We start from the raw sequence: 16,807 nt of genomic DNA on the forward strand, positions 1-16,807 counted from the left end.
TGACAGGGAGCAGTCAACATTTCATGAATGCTCTCAGGCCCTATCGATTCCATCAATGACGAGAAAATCAACTGACAGAATTGTAGTAGCGGCCATAAAAAAAACAACAAAGCATGTATTAATAACTACAGATTAAACACATCCCAAATTACAGGGGCATATTGTGAGTTGAGAAGAACGTTGTGCTCCTCGTAGGTACAGTAATAAGGGTTGAGGTGTACCAGTCAGGTAATTAGTGTCCACCCTTGTCGTTAGTCACCTACTCACCTGGCTCAGAGCTGCTGCAGGGCGGGGCGGAGGGGAGGGGACCTTTAGAGCAGGACACAGTTTGATTTCTTTTTCGCTTTCTTCTTTTCCACAGGCGTTTTCCTATTTATCTGTCTGACCAAGTCATAGAAGATCTGCAAACACAAAACCATTGCTAAGTGCTTTGACACGTTAAAAAAAGGCATAGTTAACCGTATAAATCCAAACCGTTAGTGACAGAATTCCAATCACTAGTCAGCTGTTTGATTGTCAGAACTCACGTCGAGGACGTTGATCTTTGACTTTGCGGAGGACTCTAAAAAGGCACAATGGTTCCACTGTCTGGCCAGGTTCTGACCCTGCTCCTTTCCCACCACCCGCTCATCCTCCAGGTCACACTTATTACCCACCAGGATCATCGGCACCTGGGAAGAGGAGAGAACATGGATGAGGGATAACATCAAAATGTTAAAGCATTTCACTGGGACCAAACAAAAAATATATTTGGATCAATACCAGTGATGGGTGAAAAATCTATAGTTACACATTTCAATATTATAAATCGATACTTTGCCTCCAAGTATCGATTTGAACCGGACACAGATGTGTCATTCTGCCCCTGAACAAGGCAGTTGGCCTAGGAACGGTGGGTTGTCATTGTAAATAAGAATTTCTTAACTGACTTGCCTAGTTAAATAAAGGTTAAATAAAAAAATAAAGGGGGTGGGCCAGGTAGCGTTAGCTGGCGCTAGTCAGCTGTATCAGCACCAAGACGCCGGTATTTCTCATCCTTTTGCTTGTTTAAAATAGTGAGCCAAGCACTATTTTCATGACGGATCAAAACAAATGTTCTCATGCTCCATCTTGTCTCTCTGCGACGGACATATAGTGAACAATATGTTTGGAACATCAAATCGCAATACATATAAAAGTCGGAAGTTTACACACATTGGAGTCATTAAAACTCGTTTTTCAACCACTCTGCAAATTTCTTGTTAACAAACTATAGTTTTGGCAAGTCGGTTAGAACATCTACTTGGTGCATGACACGAGTAATTTTTCCAACAATTGTTTACAGACAGATTATTTCACTGTATCACAATTCCAGTGGGTAAGAAGTTTACATACACTAAGTTGACTGTGCCTTTAAACAGCTTGGAAAATTCCAGAAAATTATGTCACGGCTTTAGAAGGTTCTGATAAGCTAATTGACATCATTTGAGTCAATTGGAGGTGTACCTGTGGATGTATTTCAAGGCCTACCTTCAAACTCAGTGCCTCGTTGCTTGACATCATGGGAAAATCAAAAGAAATCAGCCAAGACCTCAGAAAAAAAACTATTGTAGACCTCCACAAGTCTGATTCATCCTTGGGAGGAATTTTAAAACGCCTGAGGGTACCACGTTCATCTGTACAAACAATAGTACGCAAGTATAAACACCATGGGACCACGCAGCCGTCATACCGCTCAGGAAGGAGACGCCTTCTGTCTCCTAGAGATGAACCTACTATGGTGTGAAAAGTGCAAATCAATCCAAAACACCTGCCAAGGACCTTGAAGATGCTGGAGGAAACAGGTACAAAAGTATCTATATCCACAGAAAAAAAGTCCTATATCGACATAACCTGAAAGGCCGCTCAGCAAGGAAGAAGCCACTGCTCCAAAACCGCCATAAAAAAGCAAGACTACGGTTTGCAACTGCTCATGGGGACAAAGATCATACTTTTTGGAGAAATGTCCTCTGGTCTGATGAAACAAAAATATAATTGTTTGGCCATAATGACCATCGTTATGTTTGGAGGAAAAAGGGGGAGGCTTGCAAGCCGAAGAACACCATCCCAACCGTGAATCACGGGTGTGGCAGCATCATGTTGTGGGGGTGCTTTGCTGCAGGAGGGACTGGTGCACTTCACAAAATAGATGGCATCATGAGGAAGCAAAATTATGTGGGTATATTGAAGCAATATCTCAAGACATCAGTCAGGAAGTTAAAGCTTGGTTGGAAATGGGTCTTCCAAACAGACATTGACTCCAAGCATGCTTCTGAAGTTGTGGCAAAATGGCTTAAGGACAAAAGTGAAGGTATTGGAGTGGCCATCACAAAGCCCTGACCTCAATCCTATAGAAAATTTGTGGGCAGAACTGAAAAAGCGTGTGCGAGCAATGAGGCCTACAAACCTAACTCAGTTACACCAGCTCTGTCAGGACGAATGGGCCAAAATTCCCCCAACTTATTGTGGGAAGCTTGTGGAAGGCTACCTGAAACGTTTGACCCAGGTTAAACAATTTCAAGGCAATGCTACCAAATACTAATTGAGTGTATGTAAACTTCTGACCCACTGGGAATGTAATGAAAGAAATAAAAGTTGAAATAATTATCTACTATTATTCTGACATTTCACATTATTAATATAAAGTGGTGATCCTAACTGACCTAAAACAGGGAATGTTTACTAGGATTAAATGTCAGGAATTGTGAAAAACTTAATTTAAATGTATTTGGCTAAGGTGTATGTAAACTTCCGACTTCAACTATAAGTATGGTAATAATATCGTATCGTGAGGTACCTGGCAATTCCCATCCCTAATCAATACAAGGTGTACGTATGTGGGTTTGTCACACCCATTCTGACAGTTTGTTCTGGCTGTTTAGGGAGTTAGGGGAAAGTGGAAACAATGGCAGCCTCGCCCACTCAGGATAGAAATCAGATTCCTGTCTGCTTCCCTCTGTTTGCATTGCATTCCATGCTCCAGCTGCTCCATGGAATGAAACCATGGCAGACTGCATGTGTGCGGGGAGCAGTACATAATATCAAGGTGAGAATAAAGGATGCTGGGTTGAGTTCCCTAATCTCTCCCCACTGACACCTTACTGAAAAGTCTATAAAACAGCAGCTCTGTGTAAAAGTTGCCCTATAAGCACAGATYTGGGATCAACTTCTCCTCCGCAGAGCCTAACTTTAACCATTAGGGGGTGGCAGATGATGCGGGAACGTAAAACTGACCTCAGAACAGTGTCTGGGGGGCAAGTGCCCTCTCTCACAGGGCTGTAGGGCAGACGACAGGAAGCAGTTTGGACTAGCTCCATGGATGTAGCTCTGTGAAGTTTCAAATCCAAACAAACCCTTAGACGGGGCCGTTGACCGACGGTTGCCCTAAAGTCAGAGTAGAACCGGAGGTATGCATTTCCAGGCTAGCTAACGCCAGATAGGGAAGAAAGTAGCTGTAGAACATCCCCAGTCAGCAACACRGAGGCAGGCAGGGAGGGAAGTTAAGCCTGTGTCCAAGAGCCACACCGAAACGTACACATGGCGAAATCACAAGTCTGGCATTAGCCTACTACTCCAGCTGAACAGAAGAGGACTTAGACAGCAGGAGTCACAAGACCTCTTGCGTAAGCTAGTCGTGTGACGGAAGGAAAAAACATTTTAAATGAGAAAAGCTGATACTAGTCCCATCACTTCATTCACCACCTTATGGGTCTCCTTGTTACCATTCAAGGAAATGGGCTTTGGTGTCCAGGTTTGCTCTGGTAAATTGTCTGAGTAAGACACTTGCACAATCTGAAATGTTACATTGTAACACATTGTAGCTTGAAAGGAATCCTACCAAAAATCCTCAAAGTGTATTATAGTGGGACTAATATTCTGAGCACCTATTTCAGAGCCTTGTCGTGTGGATTCTGTTCTGTAGCCTGTGTGTTCCGTATAGACATAGTGTCTTTAAATCGAGCCTGGCTAGACCATGAGCCCTCCCCGCTGTCTCCACATTCTCCATCCAACACTGTAGTAGTAAATGATGTGTGGCATTCCCATCAAGCACTTGGAATGGAAATGGCCTAGCAGCACTGGACTGCCCAAATTCAACCAAGAATCCATCCCTTCTTTTGAGGGGGGGGGGGCACAGAAAGCATTTCCGTTGGTCATGCATTCCTACAAGGGGCAATGAAAGAAACAGGGCGAAAAGCTTAAATAGTCAGTGGAATGATAGCTGCCACAGAGAGCTGCAGTACGGTAGTTGGCAGATATGCACAAGTGTTGAGTCTTGGGAGTATTTCGAGAGAAAACATTGAGCAAAGGGATGGAACGGGCCTTCTTCCCTGTTGACAGCCAATGATCCTACAATCGATCCCTAACTTCCATCTCGCAATGGCTTTCTAATCTGAACTGCCAAAAAAATTTTTTAAAAAGGCTGCCCGGCCCATCCAGTGTTTCTGATGACTAGGGACTTTCAGTGGAAATCATCCCCGTCGGAAATCACCCGCCTCGGGACAGACCACACGGACCACAAGCCAGGTGGGAAACAACGAGTAACCGACAAGTGATATAAAAAAAAAGAGCCAGTCATAACAAAGTACAGCGGATTTATTGGCACACGGAGAGACATTAGCCCCGCCCACAGAAAGCGAGCGAGAGTACAGGAAAGAGAAAGCTTGAGAGGAAAGGGGTTATACAGATCACCTAAAAAGGGCATCATCCTGCTGAGTGAGTATCTGTTGAGGCCAGGGGACTATGAGATGTCACTCCGATACTCCAAACACAAGGAGGGAGTGCCAAGAAATGGGACCGCGGTTAATGTGGAGGGGTTGTAATAATATTTCCTTCTCTCATTCTTGCTGTATGAGCTCAGTTGTCATCACACCGCAAAGACTAGCTTATGATCATGGGCAAATGTTGTATAGTGCTGTGGCAAATATAATGGTTTGTTTTAACTAGGGCAAGGAGCTTTCCCTGATCATGTGGCCTAGTTATAATACAAGGTAGCTACTCACATCTTCGGTGTCCTTGACTCTCAGGATCTGTTCCCTCAGGTCCTGCAGGTCGTTGAACGTGGACTGTGCTGTGATGGAGTACACCAGGGCAAAGCCCTGACCGTTCTTCATGTACAGATCTCTCATTGCAGTGAACTGCTCCTGTAAGACAGGTAGGGGAAAGAAGTATCATGAGTTCTGATGTCATAGTTAATAAGACCTCCCCTGATCAATTTCTCATAGATTATGCATGTATGAACTACACATTGACACATCTAGCCTAAAGCAGGGGGGGGGGGGGGGGGTTTACAAATATTTTTTTAGTCACCAAAGTACCGGAGCATGTCTTTAAAGAAATATACACTCAGGGTTTAGCCTGGATAACAGAGTTGTGGAGCTGAGCAACATTAACTTACTGTGCCGGCTGTGTCGAGGATTTCAAGCATGCATTGCTGTCCATCTACCTCCACTTGCTGCAGTGGAGAGAAAAAAATACAACATCAGAGAAAGACAAGAGGGTGAGAAAGAAAGAGCACAACAGGTTGTTGACCCACAGACCAGCTGAAAGCAATCAGCTTATTCCCTGGCAATTCCTCCCTTAACTTACCTTTCTGTAGGAGTCTTCTATTGTTGGGTCATATTTTTCCACAAAGATTCCCTGTACAAACTGGACTGTCTGTAAGAGAGAACATGGGCCACAAAAACAAGTCAGATCAACAATTCACACCACAGGAATATTCAATGACGGTGCTGTGGATCTTGAGGCCTGGATTTGCACAACCCTGGCTTGTGCTAGTTGGTACATAAGACAGACATCTGGACAAGGCAGAGACGGTCACGTGTGGCTCAGCTGGTAGCTTGCGACGCCAGGGTTGTCGGTTCAATTCCCACCGGGGGCAAGTACGAAACATTATGAAAATCTATGCAAGCACTACTGTAGGTAACTGTGGATAAGATAAGAGCATCTGCTAAATTACAAAAATGTAGATGGCCTGGAATGGCCCACCTCCAGTGAAATACTCACCAGAGCGGACTTGCCCACGCCTCCCGAGCCTAGCACCACTAGCTTGTATTCACGCATGGCAGGATCTCTTCACGGGACAGCCCAACAGTCTGCACAGGCAGGAGAAAAAGAGAAAAGTCTTGTAAACGGAAATATCAGTTCTCTCCCAAGATCGTAGTCATTCCTATGGTCGGGACAAGTCGCGGCATAACAATGGGAACACCCATAAGCGGAGCTCCAGTGGAGGAGGTCAGGAGGAGTTTATGACCCCATCCTCTAGCTAACACAAACCAGCTGTGGGTGTGAAGGGAGAAGCTTGGGTTTGGCCGCCTGCTCTTAGGACAACCATCTGGCCGTCATGCATGCAGCACACGTCAGACTCAGTCTATGAATACAGAAACTGAAACCCATTGGCATGCATCACATGGGCTTGCCCAATGGGTCAACATGCAGGCCCATCTTTCTGCTACGGTATATGAAAAAGGGCTCAAGACAGAACATTTAGTCGCATTTGGCGACTGACATGGCTGTGCGAGTGAAATGTTTTATTGGGTGTGTCGGTACGAGCTGCACATTCTACATGGATCACCTAACTCAAAACTTCACCTTTTTTTTTTGCGGGCTAAACCATTATTTGGTCAAACCGTAAAGTACATTATCCTCATGAAAGTGTCTGCCCGCCCCCGTTTCGCTGGGGCCTGCTGCTTTGTTGAGCGAGCCGCTCTCCTTTCCCGGGGGAAAACAAATGCTCAGGGAGAAAAAAAGATGATCTGATTGTATAACATTTTAAAATCCAATTGCTGGCAAAACACAGCTAACACGTTGTTAGAGAGGAGGTTCTCAGCTTTCGGTAAGTATAGTTGAGATTATTCAACTCTCAATTTTGTGCTCAATAGCAAACATTTTACAACCAAGATATTTGATATGGCTTTGAGATACGGATACAGAGTGCGCAAAATAATTAGGCACATTACATAGGCCTCATTGGGTTGTAGGCTACAACTGCAACCTTTTTTGGGACATTATTTATCAGAACATTCTGGAGCCCTATTAAACAGTAAAATATAACCGTTGAATCACAACATGAAAATAAAATAATAATACAGCTACCATGTCATCGGCTAGTGCCAACAACTGAAAAACTTTGTGGAACCACTGCCACCAGGGGAAAATGTTAGTCTGGGGCCCTGCCATCTGTTGTCAACGCAAGACAATTAAGAAGCAACCACAATACCGTCCATTTGGGATTTTTGGGGTCCTTCCATTGACAACATGCCCTCTAGGGCTAAATACTCAGGAGCACCTCCTAGAGAGACCTTCAGCTCCTGACTACAGTCACAAGACAGACAGCCTCATGGGATATAAGACCAAAGAATAATTTATGGTGAAGAGACTTATCCTCATCATACAGGAGTCCAGTTATTTTTTTAGGAGCAAGAACACACTCCCACTTGTCTATGCACTTTGAGGAGAAAGTCTACCTGTCAGTGGAACTTTTGTTCCACAAGTCATCATGAGCTGTGAAAACTGTAATCCATGATATGTGAAAACTGCAAAAGGTAGAGGAGGACAGTAAAGTCCAGAGACTTAGGTATTAGTATTATAACTGTTGATGCATGCTGGTGTGGATTTAATGTCACTGGTAGCGTAATACACTTTTCACTTCAAGTGATGTAAGAAAAAACGACTTTAAAAGTCTGATGTAAAATACAACTACTTTCGAATAGATGTGACTATCCTGAGAAAGCCTGCTCCAGTAATGATGCGTTCTCTGACTGAGCCCCTACAGCTCAGAAACGTTCATAGTGCTCTCTACGGCACTCCGTTAACTGTGTTACGTGCACGGCACCCTTTCACGCACAAGGCCATGTAAGGAAATTATTTAACTGAACCCCAACCCCCCCCCCCCCCTAGTCGTTCCTCAATATCTCCTCTCCCCACAAAACAAATAGCCTAAGTCTTTCCCCCGTAGTAGCTAACAAATAAGGAGAGTGAGCCACGCACCACAAACACACTGAAACCATGACATCAGCACCATATAACTCACTCTCTGTGGACAGAGGTATGTTTCCATGTAAGGCTTAAAGTGGGAAGAAGAGTTGCTGTGAAAGAGCGAGAGACTCCATAGTGTGCGCCCCTCTTAGCCGAGTCACAAATTAGACAGAAACTAAACACTATATGGATTAAGGATGGACACAACAGTTTACATTTCGTAAATATTCATACTTTAGTAGCAGATCAGTACTCTGACATTTAGCAGGCTTCAGACTTGAGCAGGCTATTTGGAGTATTGTGAGGAGAATTTACTAATCCGTTGGCAATGATAGTGAGCAGTCACTGCGCCTGGCCCTGACTCAGCACCACATTTGATAGGCAGGTTCCTATATCTCTCCAGACCAGTGTGGCCAGCGGAAACCACACTCCCATCATGCAAGGCACCACTTTGCACTTGCATATTAATTTAAAAAATGGTCATTATGCTGCCCTCATCCTCTGCTAGCAAAGCAGGCAGTGAATACAGTTTGAGTCAACCACTTGTGGGTCAGGATTTAAGAGAGTGCGAAAAGGTGCTAAATCTACTCAAAGTAATACTTTTCAAATTGGCGAGATTGTGTTTCATGTCTTCCGTTATTACGCAAACAACTTCACCTCAAAAATCCCCCAACTAAGATATCAGGAAATGACAGGGGGGAAAAACACAAAATCATAAAGTTAGAAGAACAGAGAATCTAAATGAACCTTTTATGACCTACAGTTTATCTGCACAATTCCAAACGGGCCCTTCAATTTTCTTTCTTATTATGAAGAGCCCCATTGAAATCCATAACTTAAAATCTGCCATTAGAACATAGAAACACATGTCCTCTGTCTAAGCCACTTACTAATGTGGTGACTTTTCTGGCTCATAGCAGGCCTAGAGGTTTTAGGGTTGATGTTGAGGCTAAGGGCCACCTCCACTAAACTTTGGGCAAGTAAGTCATTGTATTTAACCAAGGCTGTAGAAACTGGTGGATGTAAACGTCATGAGTTGACAGTTGAATCAGAGGCAGCCCAAGCGGGGGGAAAAAACTAAGAACTGCTGATACAATCACTGATTTGAAAACACCACGTGTGGCGTTAAATTGACGGTGAGCTGTGACACCACACATCCAGTTTCCTGGGCTACCAGTAGTACTCAATCATGAGGCCATTTGTTTCTCATTTTCTCGTTCCAATTTAGTCATGTGGATGGTCTTTCATTCCAATGCTAAAATGAGGTGTGGTGTTAATTAGGAAAGTTACGGCCTCAGCCCTTTCTTTTGCCTCATCGTTTGGAGAAGGCCTATTCTCAAGCGTTGAGTCAACTAGTCAGCAACACTAATCCCTCAAAACCCCTAAAATCCACCCCTCTCCATTGACTTCCCATCACACAGTAGTCATTAAAATTATGTTCACAACCACATTGTTTAGGACTGGGAACAAGTCGAATCAAATTTGTGTAGATGTAAATAATAGGAAAAAAAACAGAAGCGAAATTGGGTTACGGTCTGAGAAGTCAGCACAGAAAGAAACATCAAAATAGCTTTTCACTCTCTGTTCCTGTTCAGGACACAAACTGCAATGTTTACTTGGAAACTTCTGAGGAGAGGGAAGTAAGCCGGTTAAGCCTAGATCTTATCCTAATGTTCGCAGATTCAGGCCACAGGATGACAGTGATGCATGCTTTATCTCCCAGGGGCAAAAACCTTTTGGTGTATGGTGCATACCTGTATGCAATGTATAGGCCTAGTACTGTACTTGTCAAAATAAAGCATTTAATGGTTCATGTTCAATTTATGTGAAATGTAATAGAGGCTGGCTTAGTTGAGGGGACTAGTCTGAAAGCTGTCAAACACATGGATGCCTAGCTAGTGACTGAATGTTTGAAATGAGCCACTAATATTTACCACACATCCAGTCAGTCAGTGCTATATATAATGTTAATTCCTGCCAGTGCCACCCTTCTAAAATGAGCTATTTTACAGAAGGGAGTAGTAGCTTAGCTAACTACACTGAACAAAAATATAAACACAAGCATGTAAATTGTTGGTCCCATGTTCCATGAGCTGAAATAAAAGATGCCGAAATGTTCCATATGCACAAAAACGTCTTAAATGTTGTGCACAAATTTGTTTACAACCCTCTTAAGTGAGCATTTCTCCTTTGCCAAGATAATCCATTGACCTGATAGGTGTGGCATACCAAAATGCTGATTAAATAGCATGAGCATTACACAGTTGCACCTTGTGCTGAGGGCAATTAAAGGCCACAAATGTGCAGTTGTCAAAACACAATGCCACAAATGTCTCAAGTTGAGGGAGCGTGCAATTGGCATGCTGACTGCAGGAATATCCACCAGAGGTGTTACGATTGAATTGAATGTTCATTTCTCCACCATAAGCCGCCTCCAACAGTTTCAGAGAATTTGGCAGCAAGTCCAACCGGCCTCACACCCGCAGACCACATATGGCGTTGTGTAGGCGAGCGTTGTCAACGTTGGGAACAGAGTGCCCCATGGTGGAGGTGAGGTTATGGTATAAAATAATGAACATCCAATCACATTAACTGTTACCCTCTCTCTGGAATTCCACTAACGGTCCGTATGTAGTCAAACGTAGCGGCTGCTCATTCCGTTCACTCRAAAATTGATAAATGGTCATAGACACGCATACCAGCTCTACTGGTAGTACTGCTACGGCCAGCAGTGCTACACCTGCACTGTTTCACGACACATCAGTGACATGGCTGGAGATGTTTTGAAACAATTATTGCTTCGTATACAAGCCAGTGAATACTATGCCTTACAGCTGGATGAGTCAGATGTGGCAAGCCTGGCACAGCTCCTGTTATATGTCTGTTACGTTTATGGGGGGTCAATTAAGGATGACATCCTCTTCTGCAAACCAGGACAGGATATTTTTTAAGTACTGGACAGYTTTGTGACATCAAATATACTTTGGCGGTCAAGATGTGTTGGTATCTGTATTGATGGCACAAAAGCCATGACAGGGAGACATAGTGGAGAGGTAACGCGCGTGCAAGCGGTTGCTCCTGACGCCACTTGGGTACACGGCAGCATCCACCGAGAGGTTCTTGCTGCCAAGGAAATGCCTGACAGCTTCAAATATGTTTTGGACACTGGTTAACTTTGTTAAAGCAAGCCCCCTGAACTCTCGTGTATTTTCTGCATTATGGAATGATATGGTCAGCGACCATGTAACACTTTTACAACATACAGAAGTGCGCTGGTTATCTAGGGGCAAAATATTGACACGTTTTTTTTTWAATTGAGAGACAAGCTTAAAGTTCTTTACTGACAATAATTTTCACTTGTCTGACCGCTTGAATGATGACGAGTTTCTCACATGACTGGCCTATTTGAGTGATGTTTTTTCTCGCCTGAATGATCTGAATCTAGGATTACAGAGACTCTTTGCAACTATATACAATGTGCAGGACAAAATTGAGGCTAAGTTGGAGCTCTTCTCTGTCTGCATTAACAAGGACAACACACAGGTCTTTCCATCATTGTATGATTTTTTGTGTGCAAATGAACTCAAGCTTACGGACAATGTCAAATGTGATATAGCGAAGCCCCTGAGCGAGCTGGGTGCGCAATTACGCAAGTACTTTCCCGGAACGACAACAAAAACAACTGGATTCGTTATCCCTTTCATGCCCTGCCTCCAGTCCACTTACCGATATCTGAACAAGAGAGCCTCATCGAAATTGAAATGAACAGTTCTGTGAAAATTTAATTTAATCAGAAGCCACTGCCAGATTTCTGGATTGGGCTGCGGTCAGAGTATCCTGCCTTGGCAAATTGCGTGGTTAAGACACTGATGCTCTTTGCAACCACGTACCTATGTGAGAGTGGATTCTCGGCCCACACTAGCATGAAAACTAAATACAGGCACAGACTGTGTGGAAAATTATTTAAAACGGACTCTCTCCAATACAACATTGCAGAGTTAAGCGCTTCCTTTCAAGCACACCCTTCTCATTAACCTGTGGAGAGTTATTCACAATTTTTGATGAACAAATAAGGTTTTATATGTAAGATGACTAAATAAAGAGCAAAATGTATTATTATTATTATTTGTGCCCTGGTCCTATAAGAGCTCTTTGTCTCTTCCCACRAGCTGGGTTGTGAYGACAACATTCTTATGTTTAATAAAAGTATCGTATATYGTGTGTGTGGTAGGCTTACAATGATGGCAAAAAACAACATTTGAGAGTGCGCTGACCCTGGTGCTAGAGGGGGTAAGCAGCTGGAGGTTGAATGTTTGAAGGGGTACGGGAATATAAAAAGTTTGAGAACCACTGCACTAGGCGTGTCAGAGGAAGGCCCCAAAAAGTAGTTAGACTCCAGTCACCCAAGTCATAGCCTGTTCTCTCTGCTACYGTACGGCAAGCGATACTGGAGCGCCAAGTCTAGGTCCAAAAGGCTCCTTAAAGCTTCTACCCCCAAGCCATAAGACTGCTGTACAAGTAATCAAATGGCCACCCGGACTATTTACATTGACACCCCACCTTTGTTTTTACACTGCTGCTACTCGCTGTTTATTATCTATGCATAGTCACCTTACCCCTTCCTAAATGTACAAATTACCTCGACTAACCCTTCCTTGTGTTACTTTTTACTTTCGTTTATTTAGTTACATTTTCTTAACTATTTATTGAACTGCATTGTTGGTTAAGGGCTTGTACGTAAGCACTTCACGGTAAGGTCTTACACCTGTTGTATTCCACGCACGTGACAAATAACATTTGATATCCAGCAATTTAGCACAGCCATTGAAGAGGAGTGGGACAACATTCCACAGGCCACAATCAACAGCCTGATCAACTCTGTGAAGATGTGTCACGCCCCATGAGGCAAACAGKGGTCACACCAGATACTGACAGGTTTTCTGATCCACGCCCCTAGTTTTTAAGGTATCTGTGACCAACAGATGTGTATCTGTATTCCCAGTCATGTGAAATCGATAGATTAGGGCCTAATTAATTTATTTCAATTGACTGATTTCCTTCTGTGAACCGTAACTCAGTAAAATCTTTGAAATTGTGGCATGCTGCGTTTAYATTTTTGTTCAGTATTCATCAGAAGAACAACAGACATCCACCACGTCAACCTAAATATTATTGTGATGGTACTATGATTTGGTAGCCTGGTTGCCAAATGACATGAGTGGCATGTTAGCTAAAGAGACTGGTATCCAGTCCCAGACTAATGATTTGGCGCACTACTGTTAACTAGCTAACGTTACGTCTTGCACCCTGGCCAGCTAGCTAACAAACCCTGAGCCTACAAACACGGCTAGCTAAATCCTCACCGCTAACAATCGACAGCTAGCTAATTTCTCTAGCTAACTATCAGTTGACCCAGGTCAACTAGCTAACAACCGAACTTGATTAGCTCAACTGAATAACGTTACATATCTAACGTTATTTCTAAATAGAGCAACTACTTGTGTAGTAGCACATTCAAGTAGGTTTAAAACTAATTCAAAATGCCAATGCCAGTTCACTAGCTAGCTTGTTAGGTACCACGCTAATAGTTAGCAAACTAGCACGCGACTGATTGGTCGACTTCACGAACTAACGTAGCTAGCTAGCTGTAACTGCACGCATTCCTGCGCCTCCGCACACAATACAAAACATAAACCAGCATGCACATCTTTGGATAGCTATAGTTATCATGTTAAAATACATTCCAAGTTTGTCATCTACCTTATCTAACAAAATGTAGAATGTTTTTCGCAACCCTTTTGCTAGCTAACGTTACCTGCCCTTCCGCCTGGCCTTGACTTAAAATGGGAGTGCACACAGCTTTTAGTGAGAGTGCAAATTCCTAATCTCAGTCGCTAAATGCAGCATATTCACTGTGCCATGCTTTCCTTTCTAATATATCTCAAAATGTTTTGCCAAACATGTTACCGCAGGTGGCTTCTTGACAGCCTTGTTGGCAAAATAAAGTTAGCCTTTCTACACTCACCGTTTCTCGCTCGCTCCACTCCGCCACTGACTGTGTCTATCTCCACGGCCTCAGTGCGCAGTAGACGTCATTCCAAACTATTTCTCGGTTTTCTTAAAAGGGCAATGTCAAATTTTGCACTGGTTCCTTTTGTGGTGGTAGAGGACAGTACAACAAAAAATACATTGGGTAATTCACAGCTCATAATTGCAATGCTTTATAATTCACTTATTTATGGATATATGTTCCATGCAGGATTTATTTTTAATCAACATCATGGACCTATAACCCCTGACAAACCCAATCAGTTAACTCAGCCAAAGCATTTAAGCAAATATGTCAATCTTATTATCAAATTCAGGTAGCCTTGCCTAGCGGTTAGTGTTGGGTTGCTATAGTTCAAATCCCCGAGCAGACGAGGTGAAAAATCTGTCGATGTGCCCTTGAGCAACCCTTATTGCTACAGGGTCGCCGTCGGTAATGGCAGACCTTGGCCGTGGCCCCACTCTCCGATATTATCTCATGGAAAGTTGGGATATGCTAAATATATATTTCCAATTCACATGCATATTCATACACACTTGTACATGTGTTGAAATAGGACTAATATAAGCACCCAGCAAATTAATAGAAATGAGGATGTGGCATACAGGAGGTAAAGCATAGGTTTGCAGTGTTGTGTTTTGGCCCCTGTACTCCAGCACTTTGGATTTGAAATGATACAATGACTATGAGGTTAAAGTGCAGACTGAGCTTTAAATTGAGGGTATTTTCATCCATATCGGGTGTACATAGTCCGTGAGAAAGTTACAGACGCACAAATATCCCCAAGACTAACCTCTCACCATTACAATGACAGGGGTGGTTAGCATTTTTGGGGGGATATGATACTTATGCCTCTGTAACTTTCTCACTCATTATTATTCACAATTAATTCAGCATTATCCATAGTCATAGTAGTATAGTAACAAGTCTTCAAGTCCCAGACAACTTAGTTACTCATTACATGAAATGAAGGTAGTTTGCCAAACCATCTGTTATGTTTCACCCTCTTATGACCTCCTCACAGAGACTCATCTGAGTCATGGCACCAATGTGACCGACTGTGTGAAACTGGCTGGTTTTGAACATTGACAATAGAGTCAAATTGCTGCAGAAAGAGTTAGAGGCACAACAGCACATTGATGGATGGATGTTCAGATTGCCTAAAGAGAATGAAGATGGTGTGTGACCGCGGTGACTGGCAACTTTTTATCATGCTCCTCTACAAACAGATCATTTGTTTTATCCAACTACATTTCAAATTGCCTGTAGCTGAGGACAGGTGTGTTTCAGGTAAATAAATAAATAAAAATTCTCACAAGTTATAGGGTAACTCCACCACTTTTCAACCTCATATGCATTATCTTCAGCACCAAACAAGCGTCGACATATGTGAAAATGGTGCATTTCTACAGAAATATAGTGTTAAAAAGTTCTACCCTACACTGTGATGTCACAGAGAAGCATTTTTTAGGATCTTATCTTTTTAACGACAAATCATAGAAATGTGCCATTTTCACATATGTAGACACCAGTTAGGTGCTGGAGATAAGGATTATAAGGTTGAAAAGTGGTGGTAGCCCATTAACCGCGAACAACCCCTGGCAGTCCATTTCACTGAAAAGAAAACTGTAAGCTATAAAATATCTCAAATTCACCATGCAGACTGGTGAGAGAAAAATAAACTATGGATCATCAAAGAGAATAGTGCATTACATACAGACTTATACACAAAGCCCACAGACTGCAATACCCTGCTACATGCAGATAGTATGCATCCCCTTCCCCCCAAGAATGGTCTACCATATAGCCAGTTATGCATGGTTAAACAAATCTGTAGCCACCAATCATATTTTGACAGCAATGCTAAGAAAATGACAGATAAATGAAAATGAGAGGCAAAAAAGGACAAAACTCTTGATGCTGCAATTATGAAAATATCTCAAAAACCAAGAGAGGAATTGCTCAAAACTAAACCAAAGAAGAAAAACATCCAGTGGTGTAAAGTACTTAAGTAAAAATACTTGAAAGTACTACTTAAGTATTTTCGGGGGGTATCTGTACTTTACTTTACTATTTATATTTTTGGCAACTTTTACTTTTACTTCACTTACATTCCGAAAGAAAATAATGTACTTTTTACTCCATACATTTTCCCTGACACCCAAAAGTACTCGTTACATTTTGACAGGAAAATTGTCCAATTCACACTTATCAAGAGAACATCCCTGGTCATTCCTACTGCATCTGACATAAATTATGTCTGAGTGTGCCCCTGAGTGTGCCGTCTGGTTTGCTTAATATAAGGAATTTGAAATTATTTATACTTTGACTTTTGATCTCTGGATAAGAGCATCTGCTAAATGACTTAAATGTAAATGTTGATACTTAAGTACATTTTAGCAATTCCATTTACTTTTGATCCTTAAGTACTTTAAAAAACAAATACTTTGACTTTTACTCAAGTAATATTTTGCTGGGTGACTTTTACTTTTACTTCAGTCATTTTCTATTAAGGTATTTTTACTTTTACTCAAGTATACAATTTAGTACTTTTTCCTACACTGAAAACAATGCAACAATCTTTTGCACTAAGTACACCAAGTGTTCAGAGAAAATGAAAGCAATCCTGAAAAAGCACTGGCATACTCTGCAATCAGACCAAAAAATTGCACACTTCTTCAAGGAACCCTCAGTGGTGGTCTATAAGCGTGGTCGCAATATTGGGGATAGCTTGGTGAGGTCTGACATGCCCCCTGAGCCCACTCA

At 42.5% G+C, this 16,807-nt stretch overlaps 1 protein-coding gene across 1 annotated transcript; it reads right to left on the reverse strand.

Moving 5' to 3' along the window:
- Positions 1 to 286: 286 nt before the first annotated feature.
- LOC111969753 (ras-related protein Rap-1A) lies at positions 287 to 14,105 on the reverse strand. The gene is made up of 7 exons (XM_023995999.2): positions 14,018 to 14,105; positions 6,022 to 6,110; positions 5,605 to 5,673; positions 5,414 to 5,470; positions 5,019 to 5,159; positions 528 to 671; positions 287 to 401 (listed from the first exon to the last, which is right to left on the reverse strand). Exons 2-7 carry the CDS (start codon positions 6,076 to 6,078, stop codon positions 312 to 314), a joined length of 558 nt encoding a protein of 185 aa, XP_023851767.1. The 5' UTR covers positions 6,079 to 6,110; positions 14,018 to 14,105; the 3' UTR covers positions 287 to 311.
- Positions 14,106 to 16,807: the final 2,702 nt, after the last annotated feature.

The sequence above is a fragment of the Salvelinus sp. IW2-2015 genome, linkage group LG11 (assembly GCF_002910315.2).
Source record: "Salvelinus sp. IW2-2015 linkage group LG11, ASM291031v2, whole genome shotgun sequence".
Lineage (NCBI taxonomy): Eukaryota > Metazoa > Chordata > Actinopteri > Salmoniformes > Salmonidae > Salvelinus > Salvelinus sp. IW2-2015.